The 24,423-nt window shown below is 42.3% G+C and overlaps 1 protein-coding gene across 2 annotated transcripts in view; it reads left to right on the top strand.

Moving 5' to 3' along the window:
* The first annotated feature begins 971 nt into the window (after positions 1-971).
* slc1a7a (solute carrier family 1 member 7a) overlaps positions 972-24,423 on the top strand; it is a 44,476-nt gene continuing 21,024 nt past the window's right edge. Inside the window, exons 1-3 of one of the 2 annotated variants that reach the window (XM_055641880.1) lie at positions 972-4,559; positions 4,961-5,040; positions 22,159-22,374. In XM_055641880.1, the coding sequence (XP_055497855.1) occupies positions 4,419-4,559; positions 4,961-5,040; positions 22,159-22,374 (437 nt within the window). In that variant the 5' untranslated portion in view covers positions 972-4,418. Of the gene's footprint in view, positions 4,560-4,960; positions 5,041-19,711; positions 19,822-22,158; positions 22,375-24,423 lie in introns of those variants that run through there. The other variant, XM_055641879.1, reaches the window with a different exon arrangement.

Below are 24,423 nucleotides of genomic sequence, written 5' to 3'. Positions count from 1 at the left end.
CCTACTTTCAATGACTGGTGTGCCAAGACACCCAGGTTTCGCTGCATCTGTACATGATTACAATCAAGCCATCCACAGTGTACAGATAACGGATGAAGGATGAACAATATTTAGTGCAAGATAAAGTCCTATTAAAGATAATTCAAAGGTTTCCAATGAGGTAGATGTGAGGCCAGGATTGCTCTCTAGTTGTAGATGGAATGGTTCAGTTGCATGATAACAGCTGGGAAGATGCCCCTAAATCTAGAGACATGCAGTTTTAAACTTCTGTACCTCGCCTGATGGGAGAGGGGAGAAGAGGGAGTGACTGGGATGAGACTGATCCTTGATTATGCTTGTAGCCTTGCTGAGTAAAGTGTAGATGGAATCAATGGAAGGGAGGTTGGTTTGTTTGAAGATCTGGGCTCTGTCCACAACTCTGCAATTGTTTTGTGGTCTTGGATCCCAATAAAATGCTTTCTATGGCACATCTGTAGAAGTTGGTGAGGGTTGTTAGGGATATGATGAGCTTCCCCAACATATGATGAAGGCATTGGTGTGCTTTCTTGGTCATAACTTCAATGTGGCTGGTCCAGGACAAATAGCTGGTGATATTTGTTCCTAAGATCTTGAGGCTTTTGAGGCTTCGGCGCCATTAATGTACTTGGATAAATTTGCAAGGCTGTGGAAAAGAAGCTGAGGTGGTATAGACCTAGTGAGTTACTCTGATGGAGAGCTGGAGTGTGCATTGTAGATCAAATAGCGTTTTTGCAGCTGTTGCATGGTACTGTCTTGCCCGGTATTTGGAAGCTATAATCTTTCTAGACTCCAGAGACTGAGGAAACTTCCTCTCCACATCTAGTATGTCCAGCCCTCTCAGTCAAAGGATGTTTCTAGCTCTGTCAAGGTAGATAGTGCACAAAGTTATATATTTTTATCCTCACAAGTGTTAGATGTTACACTAAGAATTAGAAGACAAATTTTGGTTTGGATAAATAATTATACTCTTGTCAATGACTAAACTTTTATTTGGAGCTATTTATTTATATCTTGCAGAATCATAGGAAGGATTGTTTCTGAATATTTTTTAACAATGATCAGGATGAAAACGAGCTTCAAAGGAGCAACCTTTTTTTTCAAGGAGATTGGGATGGACAATACCAACATCTCAGAATCATTAACATTTTTCTGGGGATGCATAATATTACTGCAGCTGTGAACTGATTATATCACTGTCTGTCTCTAGCCCATTATGGAATTAGGGTTTCATTAAAAAAGAAGGCATTTCGTCTCACCTAATCTAACCTTCAAAAATTCTAGATTTCTATCGGAACTAATTCTAATTTTCTTTAAAACAAAAGACACACAATGTTACTTATCCATGTTCTCCAGACATGCTGCCTGACCTGCTGAGTTACTCCAGCACTTTGTGTCTTATTTTGAAACCAGCATCTGCATTTCTTTGTTTCTCCATTCTAATCCTCTTTCCTGATTCAGAGTAGAATCTTCTAATATTTGTGCTTTTGAATCAATTTCCCTTCAAATACTATTGTTTCAATCCTGAGATTGTGAGAGCTCCTGACAACGCTACCACTTAATTTAAGAGTTGTGATGAGAGAAGACGGGGCAGTACATTTCACAGATTGATTCAGGGTGGTAGTTGAGACATTATGTTGCATATCCTAATAACCATCTCTTCTGCATTGAAAACATTGTATCCTAATAAAATATAGAAGCAAAATACTTTGACTCTGGAAATATGAAATAAAAGCACAACTGATGTAAGTGCATTAACCTGAAATGATAACTTTCTTTCTCTGCAAATGTTGCCGACCTTTATTTTCAGAATTTACTGTTTTTATTTAGGTTCCTAAATATAATCTCATTGAATGACCAGTCTTAATTGGAGGTCTTCCTGGCCTGCCAGTCCCATTGTGATTAGTAAGCTCACCAGTGTTCTCTTTCTTCTTAATGATGTTCCAAACAATTGATTTTGGAAAGTTTGGCTAATATCTCTAATAATTTTATTCTTGTTTCTCAGTCTCATAATGACTTATTTGACTTTCATTGGCACAACTTTGGTCCTCATGTTGATAAACAGCAATAAACGGTTCCAAAGGCGATGGGAAGACTAGAGGAAAGACTAGGTGCTGAAAGTTCTCTTATACCTGCAATAAGGAGGCAATTAAACACACCTGAGCAATTACAAACGCCTGTGAAGCCACGTGTCCCAAACATTATGGTGCCCTTAAATGGAGAGACTATGTATAAGCATAGCTGTAATTTCTACATGGTGAAACCAAAATGTTTAAAAATACCTTTTAATAAAATCTGACAATGTGCACTTTAACCAAATGTGTTTTTTTTTATTACAAATTTCAAATTGGGTAGTACAGAGGCAATTAAATAAATGATGGGTCTCTGTTCCAAATATTATGGAGCCACTGGTAATCCTCCAACATTTTCACCACTTCCAATAAGATCCCACTACTGGCCACATCTTCCCATCTCCACCCCTTTCTGCTTTCCGCCGAGACCGTTCCCTCCGCAGCACCCTGGTCAACTCGTCCCTTCCCACCCAAACCGCCCCCTCCCCAGGACCCAGACAGTCTTTTCAGGTGAAGCAAAGGTTCACTTGCACTTCCTCCAACCTCATCTACTGTATCTGCTGTTCCAGTAGTCAACTTCTGTATATCGGTGAGACCAAGTGCAGGCTTGGCATTCATATTGCTGAACATCTCCGCTCAGTCCTCCTAAACCTACCAGATCTCCCGGTTGCTCAGCATTTTAACTCCCCCTCCCATTTCCAATCTGACCTTTCTGTCCTGGGCCTTCTTCATTGTCAGAATGAGGCTCAGTGCAAATTGGAGGAACAGCACCTCATATTTTGCTTGGGTAACTTATACCCCAGCAGTATGAACATTGACTTCTCTAACTTCAAGTAGCCCTTGCTTTCCCTCTCTCTCCATCCCCTCCCCCCTTCCATATAACCATATAACAATTACAGCATGGAAACAGGCCATCTCGGCCCTTCTAGTCCGTGCCAAACACTTACTCTCACCTAGTCCCATCTACCTGCACTCAGACCATAACCCTCCATTCCTTTCCCATCCATATACCTATCCAATTTATTTTTAAATGATAAAATCAAACCTGCCTCCACCACTTCCACTGGAAACTCATTCCACACAGCTACCACTCTCTGAGTAAAGAAGTTCCCCCTCATGTTACCCCTAAACTTCTGTCCCTTAATTCTCAAATCATGTCATCTTGTTTGAATCTTCCCTACTCTCAATGGAAAAAGCTTATCCACGTCAACTCTGTCTATCCCTCTCATAATTTTAAAGACCTCTATCAACCTTCTTAACCTTCTGTGCGCCAAAGAATAAAGACCTAACTTGTTCAACCTTTCTCTGTAACTTGGGTGCTGAAACCCAGGCAACATTCTAGTAAATCTCATATGTACTCTCAATTTTGTTGACATCTTTCCTATAATTTGGCGACCAAAATTGTATACCATACTCCAGAATTGGCCTCACCAATGCCTTGTACAATTTTAACATTACATCCCAACTTCTATACTCAATGCTCTGATTTATAAAGGCCAGCACACCAAAAGCTTTCTTTACCACCCTATCTACATGAGATTCCACCTTCAGGGAACTGTGCATAGTTATTCCTAGATCCCTCTGTTCAACTGCATTCCTGAATTCGCTACCATTTACCATGTATTTCCGAGTTCTCCCACCAGTCTTACTGCCTCCGACTACATTTTATCTCTGTACTGTCCACTCTCCTGGCATCACTGAAGAAGGGTCTTGACTCAAAACATCTCCCATTCCTTCTCTCCAGAGATGCTAATTGCCCCGCTGATTTACTCCAACACTTTGTGTCTATCTCCCTTTGCATCCCTTCCTCATTTGCTGCTGACAAGTTGATATCTGTCTGTAGATCCTTAATCAGTGAGCAGTTCATTAATTAACCCTGTCCCAACTTATCAACTGAGACATTTGAAGGCTTGACCCTATTTATATTCTTTCTCACACCTAGAATCAATACAGTTCCTTTGAACAATTTTTTCCCTAGACTGGAGCAGCGGAGAAGCTATTTCCAGAAAAAAATAACAGTTTACATTTTTGTCAATACTATATCAAATGCCCAATGCCAGGAGCTAAAAGGTTTGCCTTGGTGCTGATAGACTGCAGCCTTAGGTTGGTCAATAATCGCTTTAATGAATTCTCTGCTAATAGGATCAGAACTTCAGATTCGGATAATAATGGCATCTGGTACGAGCTTTTTATTTTGCGAAGTTGAGCTCGGAGGTCAGGGCTGTTGTCTTTTCTGTGCACAGCCCAGTGATGAGACGTTTGCACTGAATTCCTGTCTGTGGTCAGTCAGAGCACTGCCAGGAGTAGTTCTCTCCACGAGCATAGGACACAATGGCGGTGGCCTTTGCCATGGTCTCGGTTCAGATCAAGGATGTCTTCAAGAGGAATGGTTTGCTTATTCTCTCGGTGCTGTCTGTTATCATCGGGTGCTCGCTGGGTTTTTACCTGAGGACGAGACATCTCTCTGAGCAGGTATGCAAGCTAATGACATCTGACTTTAACTTTCCAGCAGCAAATAATATTGAAACTATGTGATCATCTATTTAATTGACTATTGCAAACAGAACAGGGGTATTTAAAAGAAAACAACTTTCCCATTTGCATGGTGACTCTATCCCACCCCTTTTGCTGCAACCCTGAGCAATATCAGCTCTCGGTTTCTGAAAACTCAGTTTCCTTTCATCCTAACTTTTTCATAATTAATTGCATTTATTTGTATTTTTGAATAAATATTTGCTTTTCTAAATTGATCCACAGTCCTTTCCCATTTCCTTCAAACTACGTAGATGTAAAATGACAATTTTTGTTCTTATTATACATATCATCAGTATCTTTATCTAGGCGGATTTATTTATTTGCGACTTCTCTCTTAGGAAATCAAGTATTTCCAATTCCCCGGGGAGCTGTTGATGAGGATGCTGAAAATGTTAATTCTTCCGCTGGTGGTATCGAGGTCAGTGAAAACTTGTCCCAACAGCCATTTTCTGTTGCACATCCTTTCCCATTCACAATAAATATTAGAAAGTATCCATTTACGTCAGGGCTTTTTCTAATCCCCTTTCATAACCTGTGTCAATTTAGCTGAGTAGACTGGCACCAGTCCCAGGCTGCTGCTCTGCCTTTTGACAAAGTCACTTTCAAAGGGCTCTGTTCAGATGTTGCAAGGATAGAGAGTCAGAACCGTCCCATGTCGTTGGACTAAAATGTGATTCAAATGTAGTGCCCCCTCACTGCGATCCTGACAATGGGCATCACAGAGTTCATGTAAGCGAGAGTGATGGGTGGATTAGATGCCGGACAATTTTACTCTGTTGAATTGTGCTTGGCATTGGGTTGGGAAAATCAGAATTTATGTCAGTTGGGACCTGCACAATTCTTAGCAGATGGCAGCTTTCATTCTACTTCAAATTTCCTATTTCTGGTCTGATAGAAAAGCTTCTGTTGTACAACTGCATACTTTTAAAAGGAAGGTAACCGTGCAATGCAGGCGATTTGGGTATTATCTCATTGGCGCAACTTTGTCAAGCAGGGTTTTGTGTGCATCTGAATTTAGTGAATGATATTTTACTTCCACTCATTTGCTGTAGTGGAATTTTCATCAGTGATAGTAAACTAGGGGTTAACATCATAGCATCTGGTTGACTTTGTTAAACAGAACATTCTGTACTGTCTGTCAGAATGTGACGATTCCAGGCATAAACCAACCAAGGTATTGAATGGGAAACGGGTAGATAAAGCAAATAGCTAAATTGTTGAGCTTATAATGCTGCCAAAACATGACACATATTTACTTTTGCAAGACAGTCATTTTGATGTTTTGGAGCCAAACAAAGCAGCCAATTTCAGCATAGCATTCAGCAACTGAAATAATTAATCAGGCGATGGTATTTTGGTGATATTGGTTGTCACCCAGGACATCAGAAGAATTCTTCTTTCTTGGTACATTGCTTTGAGTCTTTTATTGTGATAGATCGATGAGATGAGATATCATCTCATCCAAATACAGTTCTTCAATATTGTGCTGAAATTTTAGCTTGAGTATCTCACTAAAGATCTGCTGTTGACAAACTCAGCCTTTGAACCCAGAAGCAGTACTTGAGCCAAGCAAATTTTGCATACACTGCAAGCACTGGATAAGCACTTTCAAAATCAAAATGATGTACAAGATTTGATGCCTGCAGCTATGGTAGCCACAGGGCACAGAGACAACAAGTCAAGGTGCCCAACCTAATACCTCCAATTGTTTTCTCAGTACCTTCCCTTTGTCAGGTAATCAAGACTGTTGCTAATGATTTTCATAATCCTTAGCTTCAATCATAGGTTCTTTAAACAATGAATCTAATGCCTAGCAGTATCTGGATAATATACGAGTAAAATAACACGGAAGGTGGAAATCCCACCACTATATGTCAATAATGATGATCTACAGCAGGAAAAAGATTGATGATATCTCCCTGGCATCGAATGACATCCATATCATTGAATTTCCATTCATAACTATCTTGCAGGGTTGGAGTTCTGGTTACAGTTCTGATCATTCCATTTCAGGAAGGATGTGGAGGTTTTGGAGCTGGTGCAGAACAGGTTTACCAGGATGCTGAACGGATTAGAGTGTATTGGCTATAATGAGAAGTTGGATAAACTTGGATCGTTTCTTTCCAGAGTGTTGTCAGCTGAAGGGAGATATTATCGATGTGTATTAAACTGTGAGAGGGATTGATAAGGATAGATTTTTCCGCAGGCTGGGAATGTCAAATATTAGTGGGCATAGCTTTAGTATGAGTAGAAACTTTAAAGGAGATGTAGAGCACATGTGAGATTTTTTACACTAGGGAAATTAAAAATAATGGTTCTTTATTGTCACATGTAACTAGGTATAGCAAAATTATTTTTATTTGCATCAAATTCAGTAAAAGTCTTTCGATATACAGATTACATTGAGGCAGTCCACAACCGTTTACAGAGCCAACTGGTTTACTTTGTGAAAGACGTTTGGAGTTGGTGAAAAAGGCTGCTTTGTTCACAAGCCATATTTAATCAAGCTGGGTATAAAGAGCCTGGGCCCTTGCCAATAAGGTACGGTGGCACATGGTTTTAGAAGCCAGATGACTAACCTCCAGGAAGGCAGCCAACCAGTCCCTTCTGGGCCATCAACTCCTTACTGGAAAGTAAAGGTTGCACAGATATAAGAGGTTAGAGGAAGGGTGGGGGTGGTTCAAGTAACTAGGGTGGTACTACAGGCATCCCTTTGCCAGTTCTACAGCTGCCAAGGTACGAAATATGTATCCAGCTGACAAGGCATCAGAGGTCACCCGACAACCAGGCGAGGGAACACTTCCAGTTATAAAAAGCGAAGTCAATGTACAAAATTAATTACTGAAACAAGTTCCATGAAGTCATTCCCTTAGGTACCTCGTACTGAGTGTAAAGGCTATCAATTAGATCAGATGTTCCCTGGCCAAGAGTTAGCACCAGAGAAGAAAATAGCAAGCATAATACATAGCAAAATACAAAATGCTAGAGGTACTCTGCGCACTAGGTAGCATCCGTGGGAGGAATGGACAGGCGACACCTCGTGTCGGGAGTTCTCCTCAGAAGCAAATATACTTGGCATTACCCAAACGCTTACATTACACAAGCATCTAAGTGAATAACTCTGGCATCTCCCACATTTATAGCACCTGCCACATCAGCAGCAATCGTTGCTATGAGAGCCAGCCTACTCCCAGACACCAACTCTCGGATATGGCTACATTTTGCATGTAAAAAAATAGGCTAGTCCGGAATACCAAGAGGATTAGACAACAATAAACACTTATTTCCTTTACACTAACCTAGACTTCTCCATGTTTGGAAACTCTGCACACAAACAGGCTCCAGGCAGTTACTGACAAGCAAAGTTCACAGATAAGTTTTTACTGAGAACTTTTTTTCTCAACTTTTTCTCTGTTGCTCTCACCTATTCCCCCCACTGTAATGCCCCACTAACAAATTACACAATTCAGAGCATGGTGGGCCATGGTGGCTGGCTCGTGCACTGAGTATAGGAATGCTGAATAATTTTAAATCCACAGGAATCAGATGGACCTGGTTCTGGCAGGTACAAAGATTATGTTGTGCTAGCAGTACTTGCCTTATTCTAAACTAAGATTCAGTATGGACTTGGGTCTGTGTTTAAACATCTGAAGGGATGGGAGATGAAGATTACTTTCTTCAAAATTGGCTTTCTTTTAGCAAATCAGTGCTTCTTCCTGGACATCCACCCAAGATTCCAGCTTATAGTTTCTTGTGTCTCCTCTGGCTATTTTGTTGCCTTCCCCAAGCGATTCCAAGAGATTATGTGACTTCTTGTGATTAGTGAAGTACATACGTTTTTTGTTTATCGTCCTTTTGTGTTCTACAAAATTGCCTGTACAGATGAAGTATCTTGCTCAGATGGTTTGTTTGGCAAGTGAATATTACGAGTAATTTCCATAGTGTTCACAAAATTATAATCCTATTTGTTGATCTAATTGATAGCCTTTACACTCAGTACGAGGTACCTAAGGTAATGACTTCATGGAACTTGTTTCAGTAATTAATTTTGTACATTGGCTTCGCTATTTATAACTGGAAGTGTGCTTTCCTTTTAACCTGAATCAGGAATCAGCAACACTGAGTATTATTTCCTTAAAGTTTGCCTGTACCAATCAAATAGTTAAATTGTAACAGCAGGCTGTGTAATTCCATAATCCTTCTGGTCTCCATATGAAAATGCAGTGTGGTAAACCAACATATGTGGTTTGTTAATAAATTATATTTTCAGTTTTGTAAGGTTTGAATATCACCAAAGCAATTTATAACTTAACAGAGATTACATTATTTAACAATCTAGTAAAGAAAACCAATGGCAATATCCAGGTGCTGAATCCCAGATTAAATATTTTCCAATTTTTTTTTTGTGGATTTTGAAGTTGTATCTGATTATGGTTTAGATATATTTATGATGTCTCCAGTACCAAATTTGCCTCTTTCCACTTCTCTGGTATACAAGGCCACCTGAGGAAAACCAATACTTATGAATCCACAAGCCTTCATAGGTCATAGGCTCAAGCCCTTGTATTATTTTCAGTATAGGTGCTCATTTGCTGCTCAAATCACCTGCATTTAGAAGATCTGAGGTTCTTGGCTGATCAATACCTTGTGCATTGCTGACACATACTGGAAATATTTAGAGCAAGCAGATGGTAGTGGTTACATTTGTGTAGCACTGATCTGATACCAGACTGCAATTTTGCTAATAACATATTTTCAGCACAGGAAACCTGTTTTGTTATAGGAGGAACCTTTACCCAATCGATGCATTTTAAAGGAATCCTCAACAAGTTGTGTGTTAATCATCGGGAGGCGAGATAATTGAAGAAAAGTGTGAGGATTGTTTCTGTTAGCATCAAATATATTAAATATAATAAATGAGGGTGAGAGCCAAACCTCCACAATTACTTTAACCAGCATCCTTCCCTGTCAAAATGAGTGCTTGGTGGCCATTCCCCTGACCTCACAGCATGATGGGGAAGATGAAGAGCAGGATCAGAGGAGAAAAGCAACCCGTCAGATGATGCTGGAGATGATGAGAGGATGCCGGAGAGCAGGATAGCTTCCATAGCAAGCGAAACCATCCAATGGATGTGTTCAAGGAACAGTGTTCCTATGAGTGCCCAGTGAGAGGCAAACATTGCCTTCAGAAGGAGGTGATATCTGATGTTGGTCATGGATTGTCATTTCAGAATGTGTGAGGGTTGCACTTCCAGTAGGTGTAACAATAGCACTGGCCCTCAGTTTCTTCAACTCTTTTTTTTCGGGCCAGTGACACAATATGCAATGTGCTGTTATGTTACGGAACTAACAGGCACTTTTCACACATAGAAAGGTAAAACAATCTCCTTGGGTTTGGAACAGCAGGCAGTGTGTAGTAGGCAAGGGATTTGCCAGGTCTGGGCTTTTTATATTCTGAGGTGGCATCAACTGCAATCACATCACGTTGAAGGTTTACCTGTGAATGTACACTCCAAATTCCCTCTGTTTCTTAACATTCTCCCAATTACTGTGTATTCCCTTGCCTTTGTTACACTTCCCCAAATGACACACACACACACACACACACACACACACACACACACACACACACACACACACACACACACACACACACACACACACACACACACACACACACACACACACACACACACACACACACACACACACACACACACACACACACACACACACACCCTCCCGCTTCCTCACCAGCCCCCCCCCCCCCGCTTCCTTCACCAGCCCGTTATGCAGTCGGGTGACAGGGCAAGCGGGGGGAGCACTGTCTAAAAAATTCACACGGTGCAAAGCCAAGGTGAAACAGCCACACACCGCGATGAAAAGGAAGGCTGGCACTGTAAAAATACGGCTAAAGCACAGTGTACAGTAGGTCCTTTAAAAGAGAGGGGGGGAGGAGAGGGGAGAAGGGGGGAGAAAAAGTGGGGACAACTTTTAAGAAGCCAGAGATACACGGCTGTGAAGCTCGGTAGACATTTAACATTACCGGTCGGTTATCCTTGGTTCTGAAAACAATTGCTTACCTTTTTTTCCCCCAATGAGCCAATGAAATTCACCGGTCAGCACCGGCTACAACCTATGAGACCCTCCGAGAACCTTCAACATCCTGGCAACTCTTTAGGACCTCCTGGCAACCCATCCACGGCTCGAGAATTCTCGCTACTCTCCATGGCGGCTTCATTCTAGTCGCCGATAATTTTGCAACATGTTGAAAAATTCACGGCGACCATGATGGGGCTGTGACTAGTTCCCAGGATGTGGGAACTCCTCACAACCATGAGAGCGACTCCCCGGCAACCACCCGCAAACATGTGGCGACCATGTGGCGACTGCATAGTCTCCTGCAGTCGCCTAAAAAGTTGCCTACGTGGGACAGGCCCATTAGACAAACATGAAAATACTGCATTGAAGGAATTTGCATATCACGTGCCTCAATTACTACTATTAAAGTAAGCATGCAGGTACAGCAGGCAGTGAGGAAAGTTAATTGCATGTTGGCTTTCATTGTGAGAGGATTTGAGTTTAGGGGCAAGGAGTTCCAATTGCATTTTTACAGGGCCCTGGTGAGACCACACCTGGAGTATTGTGTACAGTTTTGGCCTTTTAATATGAGGGAGGACATTCTTGCCATTTGAGGGATTGCAGCATAGGTTCATCAGGTTAATTCCCGGGATGGCGGGACTGACATATGAAGAAAGAATGGGTCGACTGGGCATGTATTCGCTGTAATTTAGAATGATGAGAGGGGATCTTATGGAAACATATAACATTCTTAAAGGGTTGGACAGGCTAGATGCAGGAAAACCCTTTTCACCCAGAGAGTTGTGAATCTGTGGAATTCTATGCCACAAAAGACAGTTGAGGCCAATTCACTGGATGTTTTCAAGAGAGAGTTAGATTTAGCTCTTAGGGCAAATGGAATCAAGGGATATGGGGGGAAAAGCAGGAATGGGGTACCAATTTTGGATGATCAACCATGATTATATTGAATGGCGGTTATGGCTCAAGGGCCGAATGATCTACTCCTGCACCTATTTTCTATGTTGCTTCTGAGTCAGCACACCATAGGTGAGATACTAAACTGAACCTTTATCTGCCTGTTAGGTTGAATGCTACTGATCACATAGACAAATAAAAAAAGTCAATCCCTCCCCTCTACCTCCAACATGTTTTGTGACAAACCCTGATAACAGCAGTAAATAACAGCAATAGTACCCCGCAAAGGTAAAATGCACAAACAAAAATATGTAATTTAATACCCCAAATCAATGAATTATAAAACCAGGGCCCCTCATATCAGAAGACTTTTCTTGTACAGTATCTTTGATCTGTGCTTCATAAAGATGTGGTAGCATCTGAATGAGTGCAGAAGAGACTTCCCAGGATGTTTCCTGGAATGGATGACTTTACTTAATAAGACATTGGATAAACTGAGTTCATTCTCACTGGAACATAGGTAGCGTGACCTTATTGGGATTTACATAATTATGAGCGTCCTTTTTTCTACGGTGGAGTAATCTAAGAGTAGAGGGCATAATGAGAGGGGAAAAATTTAAAGAAGATCAGAGTGGCACAGTGGTGCAGTGATAGAGTTGCTGCATTATAACTCTTGTGGTGCCGGAGACCCGGGTTCGATCCTGACTACGGGTGCTTGTCTGTACGGAGTTTGTACGTTCTCCCTGGGTCCTGTGTGGGTTTTCTCCGAGATCTTCAGTTTCCTCCCACACTCCAAATAATACAAGTTTGTAGGTTAATTGGCTTGGTAGAAGTGTGAATTGTCCCTAGTGTGTGTATGGTAGCATTAATGTGCGGGGAACGCTAGTCGGCGTGGACTCGGTGGGCCGAAGGGCCTGTTTCCGTGCTGTATCTCTAAACTATCAGAGGGTGGTGGTTTTATGGAATGAACTGCTAGAGGAAGATAAAGGCAGGAACAATTAAACTGTTCAAAAGGAATTTGGGCAGGTGTTTAGACAGGAAGAGAGCAGAGGGATATGGGCCTAATGCAGGAGAATGGGAATTGCATAAATGGGCATCATGGATGTTGTGTCAAGGGACATGTCTCTGTACTGTGCAGCTCTGTAACTGATGTCCTCCAGATTGTGAGTAAACTATCACCATTAGCCTCATCCACACCACCTCAGATTTAATAAGACCAGGAAATATTTGTCGTGTTCCCATTACTAGTTGTTCTTTGGTAAAAAATGGCTAGTGCATGGGTGTTAGATCCTTTCCAAGGTTAGCCAACTCTCTAACATGGTTGTACTATAAATGGATCACTTCAGGACAAGCTTCTGAACATCTATGGAACTGTATACTTTCGCTGGTCAAGGAGGTTCAAAGAAGAAGGAGGAAAGTTGAGATGAGGCAAAATACTCCCTTGTGTTTTGAAGCTAATGAATTATTCCAGCTTGAACCAGTTGTCTGAGCTGCTGAAGTTTGGTTTTCCTCCAAACCAAATCCCTGTGATGGCAGAAGTTGAATCAACTTTCAAGCCTGGATTAAGTTGTGGTTTACATCTGGCAAAGAAAATGAACTTGTTATAATTTATGCGCAGTCATGTCTCTTTGGGTCTTTGTGAGGAAAAATAATTCGGAGCCAAATTCTGACTAAATTATAATGATTCAGATTTGGCTTAGTCTGATTAATTTCCCTCCATTTGGATTGCTTTGACTTTGAATTTGGCCAGGTTAATTCTCCATATAACATACACAAATCCTGTTGAGAGAGGGTGAAATAGAACTTGCTGCATGCAGAAAGATTGGGACTACAAGCAGGGACTGATAGGTTGCATGTAACATTTGCACTTGCACAGTGGCACAGCTGGTAGAGCTGCTGCCTTACAGTGCCAGAAACCCAGGCCTGATCCTGACGTAGGGTGCTGCCTGTTCCCAGTTTTCATGTTCTCCCTGTGACTCCGTGGGTTTCCTCCAGCTGCTCCGGTTTCCTCCCACATTCCAAAGACATACGGATTTGTAGGTTAATTGGCTTCTGTAAATTTCCCCTAGAGTGTAAGGAGAGGATGAGAAAGTGGGATAACATAGAACTAGTGTGAATGGGTAATCTATGGTCAGCGTGGACTCTGTAGGCTGAAGGGGTTGAATCCATGCTGTATCTCTAAAAACTAAATTGGTAATAGCCATCTCCAACAAGTAGAACTCTAACTATCTACCTTGACAACAATACCATTGTTATCACCAGATCCCTCACCGTCAACTGCTGGGAATCATCTCTGATCAGTACCTCAACTACGTCATACACCATTCTTAAAGTTGAGAGCATGTTGACTAGTTGCATTATGGCCTGGTTTGTCAACTTGAACACTCAGGAATCAAGACGATTGAAAATGTGGTGAACATTGAGCAGGCTAGGACATGTGGAGAGATTGAGCAGGCTAGGACATTATTTCTTGGAACCCAGGAGGACGAGGAGTGATCTTATAGAAGTGTATAAGATCTTGAGGGGAATAGATAGGGTATATGCACAGTTTTTTATCCAGAGTGGAGGAATCAAGAACCAAGGAAGGTAGTTTTAAAGTTAGAGAGGAACCTGATGGGGAAATATTTTCACACAGAGGGTGGTAGGTATTTGGAATAAGCTGCCAGAGTAGGTAGTTGAGGCAGGTACTATAACAACATTTAAAAGGCATTTGGACAGATATATGGCTAGGAAAGGTTTAGAAAAATATGAGCAAAAGCAAGCAGGCAGGTGAGACTAGTGTAAATGGGCCATTTTGTTCGGCATGGGTAAGTTGGGCTGAAGGGCCTGCTTCAATGCTGTATGACTACTGTCATCCTGGTGCCAAAGAAAAGAAAGGTAGCTTGCCTTAATGACCACTGTCCAATGGTTGTGACATCTACCTTCATGAATTTCTTTGAGAGCCTGGTCAAGTGCACATTAACTCCAGCCTCTCAGACAATCTTCATCCACTGCAATTCGCCAACCATTGCTAAGTCCATGGAAGACCTATCTTCCTGGCCTTACACTCAATGCTGGAACATCTAGTTAATGAAGACACCTGCGTCAGACTTATAATAATTGATTATAGCTCTGCCTTAATGTCTTAATCCTTACCAAACTCTTCTCCACACTACTGGACCTAGGAGTTGGCATCCCCTTCTGTTTGTATAGTGACAAAACATCCCCCTCAATAATTCTCAACACCAGTGCCGAACAAGGATCTTGGCTCCTCACTATACCCCCTATACATTAATTACTGTGCAGACAAATTCTGTTGAAACTCAAGTTTGCAGACTATACACCAAATTGGGCTGAATCTTGAACTTTGACGAGAAGGAGTACAGGAAGGCGAAAGAGAGCTTAGTAACATGGTGTCAGGACAGGAACATCTCCCTCAAAGTCAGCAAGACTAAGGAGGTAATTATAGATTTTAGTTATAGACTCCTTCTGATGAAGGGTCTCGACCCAAAACATCACCGATATCTTTTCTACAGAGATGCTGTCTGACCCACTGAGTTACTCCAGCTTTTTGTGTCTATCTTCGGCAATGAAGTGATGTATATGGTCATCAGCATCAATGATGGTGAAGTGGAGATGGTTGAGACTTCGGGTCCCAATGCGTAAATATCACTAACAATCACCCACACACACAAACAAAAGTAGTCATTACAATTTTCAGCCGGATCACTCTATTTTGTAACCTCCTATAAACTAAGGGTGAATTCCCGATTTCCCAACCTGCCTCATTGTGGCCAAAGACGTTTTTCTCTGCAGCTATGATGCTGTAAATCTATATTCAGTATTTTGTTTTTTTTTCTCTTTGTGCTACCGGTTATACTTGTAATACTTGCTTAATTGTAATCGTGTCTCGTATGATTTGACTGGCTAGCATGTAAACAAAGTTTTTCACTATATCTCAGCACACATGACAACAATAAACCAATGGCGATACCAATTTGAAATGTTGTATGATTCTAGAACAGCATTTTAAGTGATTTGGTCGAGATGCTTAAAACAATGTAAGGGTAATAAAGATTTGATCACAGTTGCTGGGCAATAGCAATTGGAATAAAAGATTATTTAAAGATTGAAAAAGAAGGAATTGGGAGAGGATCATCACCTATCAAGAAGAGTTGATGGGATGTATAATCTTTCTGACTCTTTCTGACTCGTATACTGATAACAGTTTTCCTGTTCGTTCCATGGTTCATGGCAGGTTCAAAACCAAAAACTTCAATCTTCCAAGTGGAGGTAGTTGAAGTTCATGCAAGACTGGAGGCGGGACCTGCAGCTCCAATGCAAAGGCAGGGAGACACTGAAGTTATGATAGTAAGGTGCATCTGAATATTGACAGTTCAGCTAACGCACTTCCCTTATGTTGCTTTTTCACACCCGCCAATCCAGAAAGGGTCACCATCACCTTGATCACCTTCCCCCCCCCCCCCCCCCCCCCCCCCCCCCCCCCCCCCCCGACCCTATCATTAGCTGGGCAGGTTTTAGGGGGCAGCAATATGACCAAGAACTTTGGAGTGACAAAGAGAATTGGGGAAGCAAAGCATTTTGGAAAGGTCCTAGGTAAAGATTTTCAGGGAGGATTGGTGAGAGCTGCTTTGTGAGGAAGGGGAGCAGAACTTGACAGAAGGAACCATACAAATATGTAACCTTGGCCAGTCAGCTCTCCCAGGCAACCTGGAAAATGAGGCAATGCCCTCACTGGGCTGGTGCCATGGCCCTCGGGCTGTCAAATCGCAGTGCAACAGTCTTAAGCGTTTCATGTAGTTGGGCACATAAACAATGGAAAAAAGTGACGAGAAGGTGAGAATATTTCAAATAATTATATGGAATGGAAACCCAATACTTACCGATTGCTCAGAGCATTTTTTTGTTGTTGCATGGATGTAAATTGATATATACAGGAGGAAATATTGCATTTTGATAATAATATGTTTTTAGCAAAAACATTTTCCTTGAAAGGCTTTAATTCTGTTTGAGATGGAGAAAGTCACTACAGGCACTGTCGAGAACTATGAATTCATTATGACTGATCATTAATACTTAACTGCTGCTAGGGAGGATTATTTTTATTTTCTAATCGCTAAAATTTCACATTTATTCACAAACATCTGTCAGGATGAGTTTAATACAGTCTTTAATCTGTTGGAGATGGTTTTAATGTTATAAACGGGGTAACAGATATTGAGTAGCAAATATGCTGCACTGTAGGATACAAGGCAATGACTGAGATTCCAGTGATTCCTTGCCTCGGCTCGTCCACTGAACTAAGTTGTGCATATTTCCAGTAGATGACATAACAATATCAAGCAAAAGAAGATCACAAACATAGTTTGATAAGTTTTGTCACCTGTATGATAATTAGGTATTCTTTTAGAATGGCATGTGACTGAGACAACAGAATAAATATCAATTTAATAGTAGCTACAGCACCTTGTGTAGATTTAGGCTGTGCCAATCCCTTTGAGGGATGCACTGAACATTCCCTTGTTTTGTCTCACACATATCTTCACCCTCCCCCCCCCCCATCTCTTTATCCAGTACATTGACTCAATATTTGTGTCAAATTGCATCAGTAGCATTTAGCTTTTGGAATAAAAATCAAGCCAACGTTAGCACTTTTAAAGCTGCAAAATCAAATCCTAAAAAGTGAAAAGCTTAGTATTTTACGTTTCTCAGTTGATCTGAAGCTAGCATCTGTTCAAACAGGCACTTTCCCAGTGAAACAAATCTGTAATTTTAATGTTATAAACGATCGGCCCACTTGGGGCTGCTGAATATCCCGTGGTCTAGGCATAAGCTTAGGGGCGACCGCTCCTTTGCGGTTGCAGCTCCTAGACTGTGGAACAGCATCCCCCTTACCATCTGAACTGCCCCCTCCATCGACTCCCTTAAGTCGAGACTAAAAACTTATCTATACTCCCAAGCCTTTCCTGACGTCCACTGAGTGAGGGCTATATGTATATGTTTGTAGTTTGTTTGTTTATACTATTCTTATAACAAATGTAAAGCACTTTGGCCAACGAGAGTTGTTTTTTAAATGTGCTATATAAATAAATGTGACGACTTGACTTGACAAGTTTTTTTAAAGATGTGAATATTAGAGTACGAGGAGATATTTTTGGAGATACTATTCAAAATGTTATCTTTGATTGTAAATTGACTGACTGTTGACAATTCAAGCATTGTGCAAGCTTAATCGGTGATCCTGAGTGTAAGTGGTGAGACCAGCCCTGGGGGGTGCACGTCTCGGGACAGTGGGGGCACGTGAAAGACACAGGCAGGTGGAAATGCTGAGGCTCTCCTGAATTCTCTGGCACAGTCAGTTGCCTTCAAAGTTGATACAGACTCTTTTGGTCAAAGCACACCAGCTTGTGTTGTCCGAGGCACAAACACCAGGTCTCATGTGGTCAAAGGGGGATGTGAAAACTGCATGTTGACTGCACCCAACGTCAAGATCAAACCTGGGTCTCTGGTGCTGTGAGGCAGCTCTATCAGCTGTGCTATTGTGCCACTCTTCTCCCTGCTCTTTCCTCCGGGTGTTTGAAGTGATCTTTCTTTCACATGGAAGTAACTGCCTCTTGAATAAGGTGTTGCGTTTTCTTCCAGAGGTTTGTTGATCTCATAATTCTCGTCAAGCCAGTCCTACTGTACCTGCTGCTTAGGTCCAATGATAACCTTTGCTGACTCAGTCACCATCTACTTGAACTTGATCCTCTTCTCAATTGGGTCTCTGGTGGTGTATGAGCAGCCAGTGAGTCGTCAAGGTGGAACTAGTACTTCTCCCTCACATCTGGGTGCTTCAGGTTCTCAATGTCGAGTGCGGTTTGAGTAAACTTGGGCCTCCTCAGGTGCACTGGGGCAATATGGAGGCTGATGACAGATCTGACCAGCTTGTGATGTGTCAAACACTTTGCTCTCCACATGGCTCTGGTAATCCTCACGATGCCCATAATGAGGTAATTATCTATATTATGCCACTGCTTGGCCCTGAGATGCATCCACATGATCCATGGTCTGAAGAATGTCTTAGTGATGATAAGGTTATTCTAAGCACATGGTGAGGAAGAGCAACCTGTTACTGTTCTTCTTTCCGAGCCCATGTGAGCACATCACACCTTCTCTGTGCTCACAGTCATTCCCAGCTCTGGTGTCTAAATCATCGGGTATTGCAGGAGTAGACTTGACAAGGAAATCAAGAGGTTTCTCCTAGAACGTTTTCTTCTCATTATCACAGCATTACCCACCCACGGGAGCGTCCCACAGTCACTGACCGCGATGCACCGCCATCGGACCCCAACCTCCACACCAGGGTGATCCCTCCTCCCCCCCCCCTCCGACCCCCGGACTTTGACACCCACACCAGGGTGATTCACCCCGGCCGTGGGGACAGACGGTTTATTTATTACCGTCTCGGTGTTTGCGGAACGCACCCAAGCTCCCACGCACAAAACAGGCAGCATCTCTGGAGAGAAGGAATGGGTGACATTTCGTGCCGAGACCATTCTTCAGGGTGCGTCTGAAGGGTTTTGACCCGAAACGCCATCCATTCCTTCTCTCCAGAGATGCTGCCTCTTCAGCTGAGTTACTCCAGCATTTTGTGTCTATCTTTGGTGTGACAGTTGTGTCATTTCATCGGCTTCGTGTATTGTGTGCCCAGGAGAAAAGCTGGACATGCCGCTTGCATCTATTCAAACAAGTGCGCTCAAATTGAAATCCCACATCTTTGCGAGGGAGGGATGGAATAGATATAATCACCGGCTAAAACAAAGGCTGTTAGGACAGGGAAATAATGCCACCAGTTAATTAACCATGTTCCCGATTGTTAGAACGATTCATAAGTGTAATACATGGGGTGGAAGATTGCAACCTTCACGTGGTCCGCCCTGTTTCGACTAATGCAATCAACTCGACGTGCACAAACAGAAGATCAAATAGATCAAATAGTCTGAAGAAGGGTTTCGGCCCGAAACGTTGCCTATTTCCTTCGCTCCATAGATGCTGCTGCACCTGCTGAGTTTCTCCAGCTTTTTTGTGTAACATCAAATAGAACAAGTTGTCCTACAACTAGAGGCTGTGCATGCCACACGAAAGAAGAAGATGTAATACATGATATACATTTATACATGGTTCATTAGCTGGTGGCATTATTTCCCTGTGCAGCCATTCAGTAAGTTTGCTTTTAGGCGACGCAGCCTTTCGGTTCGTTGGCGTTGAGGCATCCCACCCTTTTGGTTAGTTTGCATTTAGGTGTCCCATCCCTGGTTAGTAGGCATTTCGTCTTCGGACTCTTTCGGTTCATTGGCGTTTCGGCCTCGTTCCTATTCGGTTCTTTGGCTTCGGCTTCTTTGCTTCGGCTTCTTGTCTGTCGGCGCCACGTCAGCACACGGATCAAACACATCATTTTTGGACTGGATGCTCAGCCTCGTATGGTGCCTTGGGGAACCGTGTTGAGGCTTCCTCTATACACAACCTGCACTAACAATTTGATAGATTTACTGCTGATGTGAACTGGGTGGATGTATGTGTTTTGAGGAGAATAGAAATTAAATGAATAGACAAAGATATGAAAGATAGAATATGGAAAAATATAAAGTCATCCACAATTTCAGAAATGCAGAGTACATTGTAAATGGTGAGAGATCGAATGTGTTAGTATTCAGAGTCCCCTAAGTATATTTGTTCACAAATCAGTGACAGCTTATATTCAGGTACGGCGAGCAAATGGTATGTTGCCCTTCATCGCAGAAGGATCTGAGTACAAGAGTAAATATTTTTTGAAAAATCAAAACAAATTGCAGATGCTGGAAATCAAAAATTAAACCAATAGACATTTCTGAAAGCACTCAACAGATCGGGGAGCATCTGTGGAATAGAGAAGTAGAGTTTAGATTAGATTAGATTAGATTCCTTTATTGTCATTCAGACCTTTCGGTCTGAACAAAATTTCGTTGCCTGCATTCATACACAATAATAATAAATAACAAAACATACAATAAACACAAATTAACATCCACCACAGTGAGTTCACCAGGCACCTCCTCACTGTGATGGAGGCAAAAGTCTTAAAGTCTCTGTCTCTTCCCTCCTTGTTCTCCCTCTGCGCTGAGGCGAATCAGGCCGAAGATGCCGCCCTCCACCTCCGAAGTGATGTCGCCGCCGCCTCAGCTTCGAGTCGGGCCGCTGTCGCCTCAGCCCCGAGTCGGGCCGTCGCCGGAACGCAGCCTCAGCCTTAATGTTTCATGTCAAAAATGGTCATTGTCAGAACATTGGACCTTCATCAGAAGTGGTCTTACTGGAATTTTACAGGATTGGGGGGAGACTGAACATAGAATATTGTGCCCAGGTCAGGTCTTCCTGCCCTTGGATGGATATATTTCTGATAGAGTGGGTGAAACAATGGTTCACACATTTGATTCCAGGGATGGGATATTTATCTAATGAATTAGATTAAGCAGATCAGGCTATAATTTCTTAAACTTTGAAGAATGTCAGGTAATTTCATAGAAGCATATACATTTCTTACAGCAGTTGAGAAGGAACAGTAGATGCAAGGATGGAGATTTCCCTGGCTGGAATCTTGGATACAACATTATGAGCTAGCGATATACTGTAGGTCTGAGATGAGAAATGTCTTCATCCAGAGCATAGTGACTTTGGAATTCTCTATCCAAGTGGGCTGTGGAAGCCCAATTGCTGAGTATATTTATAGATAGAAAATTGAATCAAGAGGTATGTGCTCAGTATAGGAAAATGGTGCTGAGATAGAGATCAATGATCTTATTGAATGGGTAAGAAAGAACTGCAGATGCTGGTTTAAATCAAAGGTAGACACAAAATGCTGGAGTAACTCAGCGGGGCAGGCAGCATCTCTGGAGAGAAGGAATTGGTGACGTTTCGGGTTGAGACCCTTCTTCAGACTTACTGAATGATGCAGGAGACGAGGGAGTTTTGTCCTGCTACTATTTCTTGTGTTCTGACATTTTGACTTTATAATCACGTGAGATACCTGATGCTATGAGGGCCAGGAAGCGAGCGGGCAAGATCATCGCTGACCTCACTCACCCTGGCCACAAACTCTTTGAATCACTTCCCTCTGGAAGGCGACTCCGGGCTGTCAAAGCTGCCACAGCCAGACATAAAAACAGTTTTTATCCACGAGTAGTTGCTCTACTCAACAGCCAAAAATCTGTAGCCTCCCTTTGATCTGGTATTTTGTTGGTTCACATGCTTGATCAATGGTGTTTTATCATTAATGTCTTATTATTATTAATGTTTAGTGTTTTCCGAGTCATTCGTAACTGTCACTGTATGTCATGTTGTTACATGTGGGCGGAGCACCAGGGCAAATTCCTTGTATGTGAATACTTGGCCAATAAACTTACTTACTTACTATGGCTGCCATGCAGTCAGTCCCTTTATGAGCACTGATGTGAAAACATGAAGTGCGTAACTGACAGAGAAATACCCTCTGAAAACTCTTCAACTGCTCGTGTTTGTTTTTCAGCTTGATGTCTGGACTGGCTGCTTTAGATGCAAAAGCTTCAAGTCGACTGGGTCTCATCACAATTGCCTACTATCTTTGGACCACTTTTGTGGCGGTTGTTATTGGAATAATCATGGTGTCCATCATCCATCCTGGTGGTGCGGCCCAGAAGGAGAGTACTGAAGACAGTGGAAAGCCAATCATGAGCTCTGCTGATGCTTTGTTGGATCTAATACGGTAAGTGAGTCATTGAAGGAGGCCATTCAGCCCACTTCTGGCTCTCAAGCAATCCTATCAATCATATTCCCTACTTATTTCCTTATTCTTCACCATATGCCCATCAACTTCACCCTGATTCCTGATTCTCCTGTCATCCACCATCACTGGGGGGAATTCACAGTAGCCAGTTTATCTATCAACAACCGTGCCTTTGGAATATATAGAACATAGAACAGAACAGCACTGGAATGACCCTTCAGCCCACAATGTTTGTGCCGAACATGATGCCTAACTGAACTGATCTCAACTGCCTGCACATGACCCCCTCTCCCTCTATTCCCTCCACTTCCTTATACCTATCCAAGAGCCTCTTAAACACCCCAACATTTCTGCGCCACCACCATCCCAGGCAATCCGTTCCAGACCCCACCATCCCCCATGTAAAACACTTGCATCACACGTCTCCATTAATCATTTCCCCTCTCACCTTATAGCTATGCCCTCTAATGTCAGATATTTTCACCCCTGGGGAAAAAGGTTCTGACTGTCTAACCTATCTATGCCTCCCATAATTATATATACAAATCATGGAATGCGGAAGGGAATTGGAGTACCTGGGGGAAACCCATCTGTGCACAGTGAGGACTTGCAAACACCACCCAGACAGCTTCATCAGAGGCAGGATCAAACCCATGTTATTGGAGCTGTGAGGCAGCAGCACTACCAGCTGCAGCACTGTGATCATCTGGTATCTTTATTCATTAAAGATATTGTACATTTGATGGAGTTATTTTCATGCATTTTACTGCACATGTTGTGAAGTTGATCAGTGGATAATATGGTGTTACAGAAAGGTTACTTTTTATTGTTGTACATAGAACAGTACAAAACAGGAACAGGCCCTTTGGCTCACAATACCCATGCCATACAAGATGCCAAATTAAACTAATCTCCTCAGCCAGCATGTGATCCATATCCTTCCATTCCCTGCAGATCCATGTACCTTTCTAAAAGCCTTGTAAATACCACTATCATATCTACCTCCTCCCTTGTAGAACATTCCAGGTACCCACCACTCTTTGCATAAAAATTTGCCCCGCATATCTCCTTTAAATTTTCCCTCTCTATCCTTAAACTCGTGGTCTCTAGTCTTTGAAATTTACATCCTGGTTAAAAATGTTCTGACTGTTTACCCTATCTATGCCTCGCATCATTTATGCTAGTGTCCTATATATGCCCAAGGCACTGAGCAATTCCACCTCCACCAATGTCTATAATGTTCCCAATCAAAATACAGACCAGCCTGACCTCTCTTCCCCCACCATCCCATTTTAGGATGTTGGCTTGTTTTCTTGCTGTTCAGCAAGCCTTCAATCCTGCACAATGCCACTCCCACCCAACAACCCCTCTTTGCATTGTTGATCACATGATGCTTTGCATATAACTAATGCTATCTAGCCCAATTTAATGCGCACAATCCAGCAGTGAAGAATTTCTATCACCTTGTCTCCATTACTTAAATAATAATATAATACTCAACAAACCTCTGAACACCCAACACTTTCATGCATCTCTTCTTTATTCAAAATCCCAGCTTCATGATTTAACACTTGCCAATTATCATCTTGCCGGCACAGTGACTCCTCTCCACATCTCTTTGAATTTTTATTTCCAAATTTGTCCATGTACTCTTAGACAATAGGTGCAGGAGTAGGTTAATTCGGCCCTTCGAGCAAGCACCGCCATTCACAGTGATCATGGCTGATCATCCACAATCAGTACCCCATTCCTGCCTTCTCCCCATATCCCCTGACTCCGCTATCAATAAGAGCTCTATCTAACTCTCTCTTGAAAGCATCCAGAGAACCAGCCTCCACTGCCTTCCGAGGCAGAGAATTCGACAGATTCACAACCCTCTGTGTGGAAAAGGTTTTCCTCATCTCCGTTCTAAATGGCTTACCCTTTATTCTTAAACTGTGGGCCCTGGTTCTGGACTCCCCCAACATCGGGAACATGTTTCCTGCCTCTAGCATGTCCAAACCCTTAATAATCTTATGTTTCAATAAG

This window comes from Leucoraja erinacea, chromosome 10 (genome assembly GCF_028641065.1).
Source record: "Leucoraja erinacea ecotype New England chromosome 10, Leri_hhj_1, whole genome shotgun sequence".
NCBI lineage: Eukaryota > Metazoa > Chordata > Chondrichthyes > Rajiformes > Rajidae > Leucoraja > Leucoraja erinaceus.
Note: the sequence above shows the minus strand (reverse complement) of the source record. Positions and strands in the feature narration are given on the sequence as shown.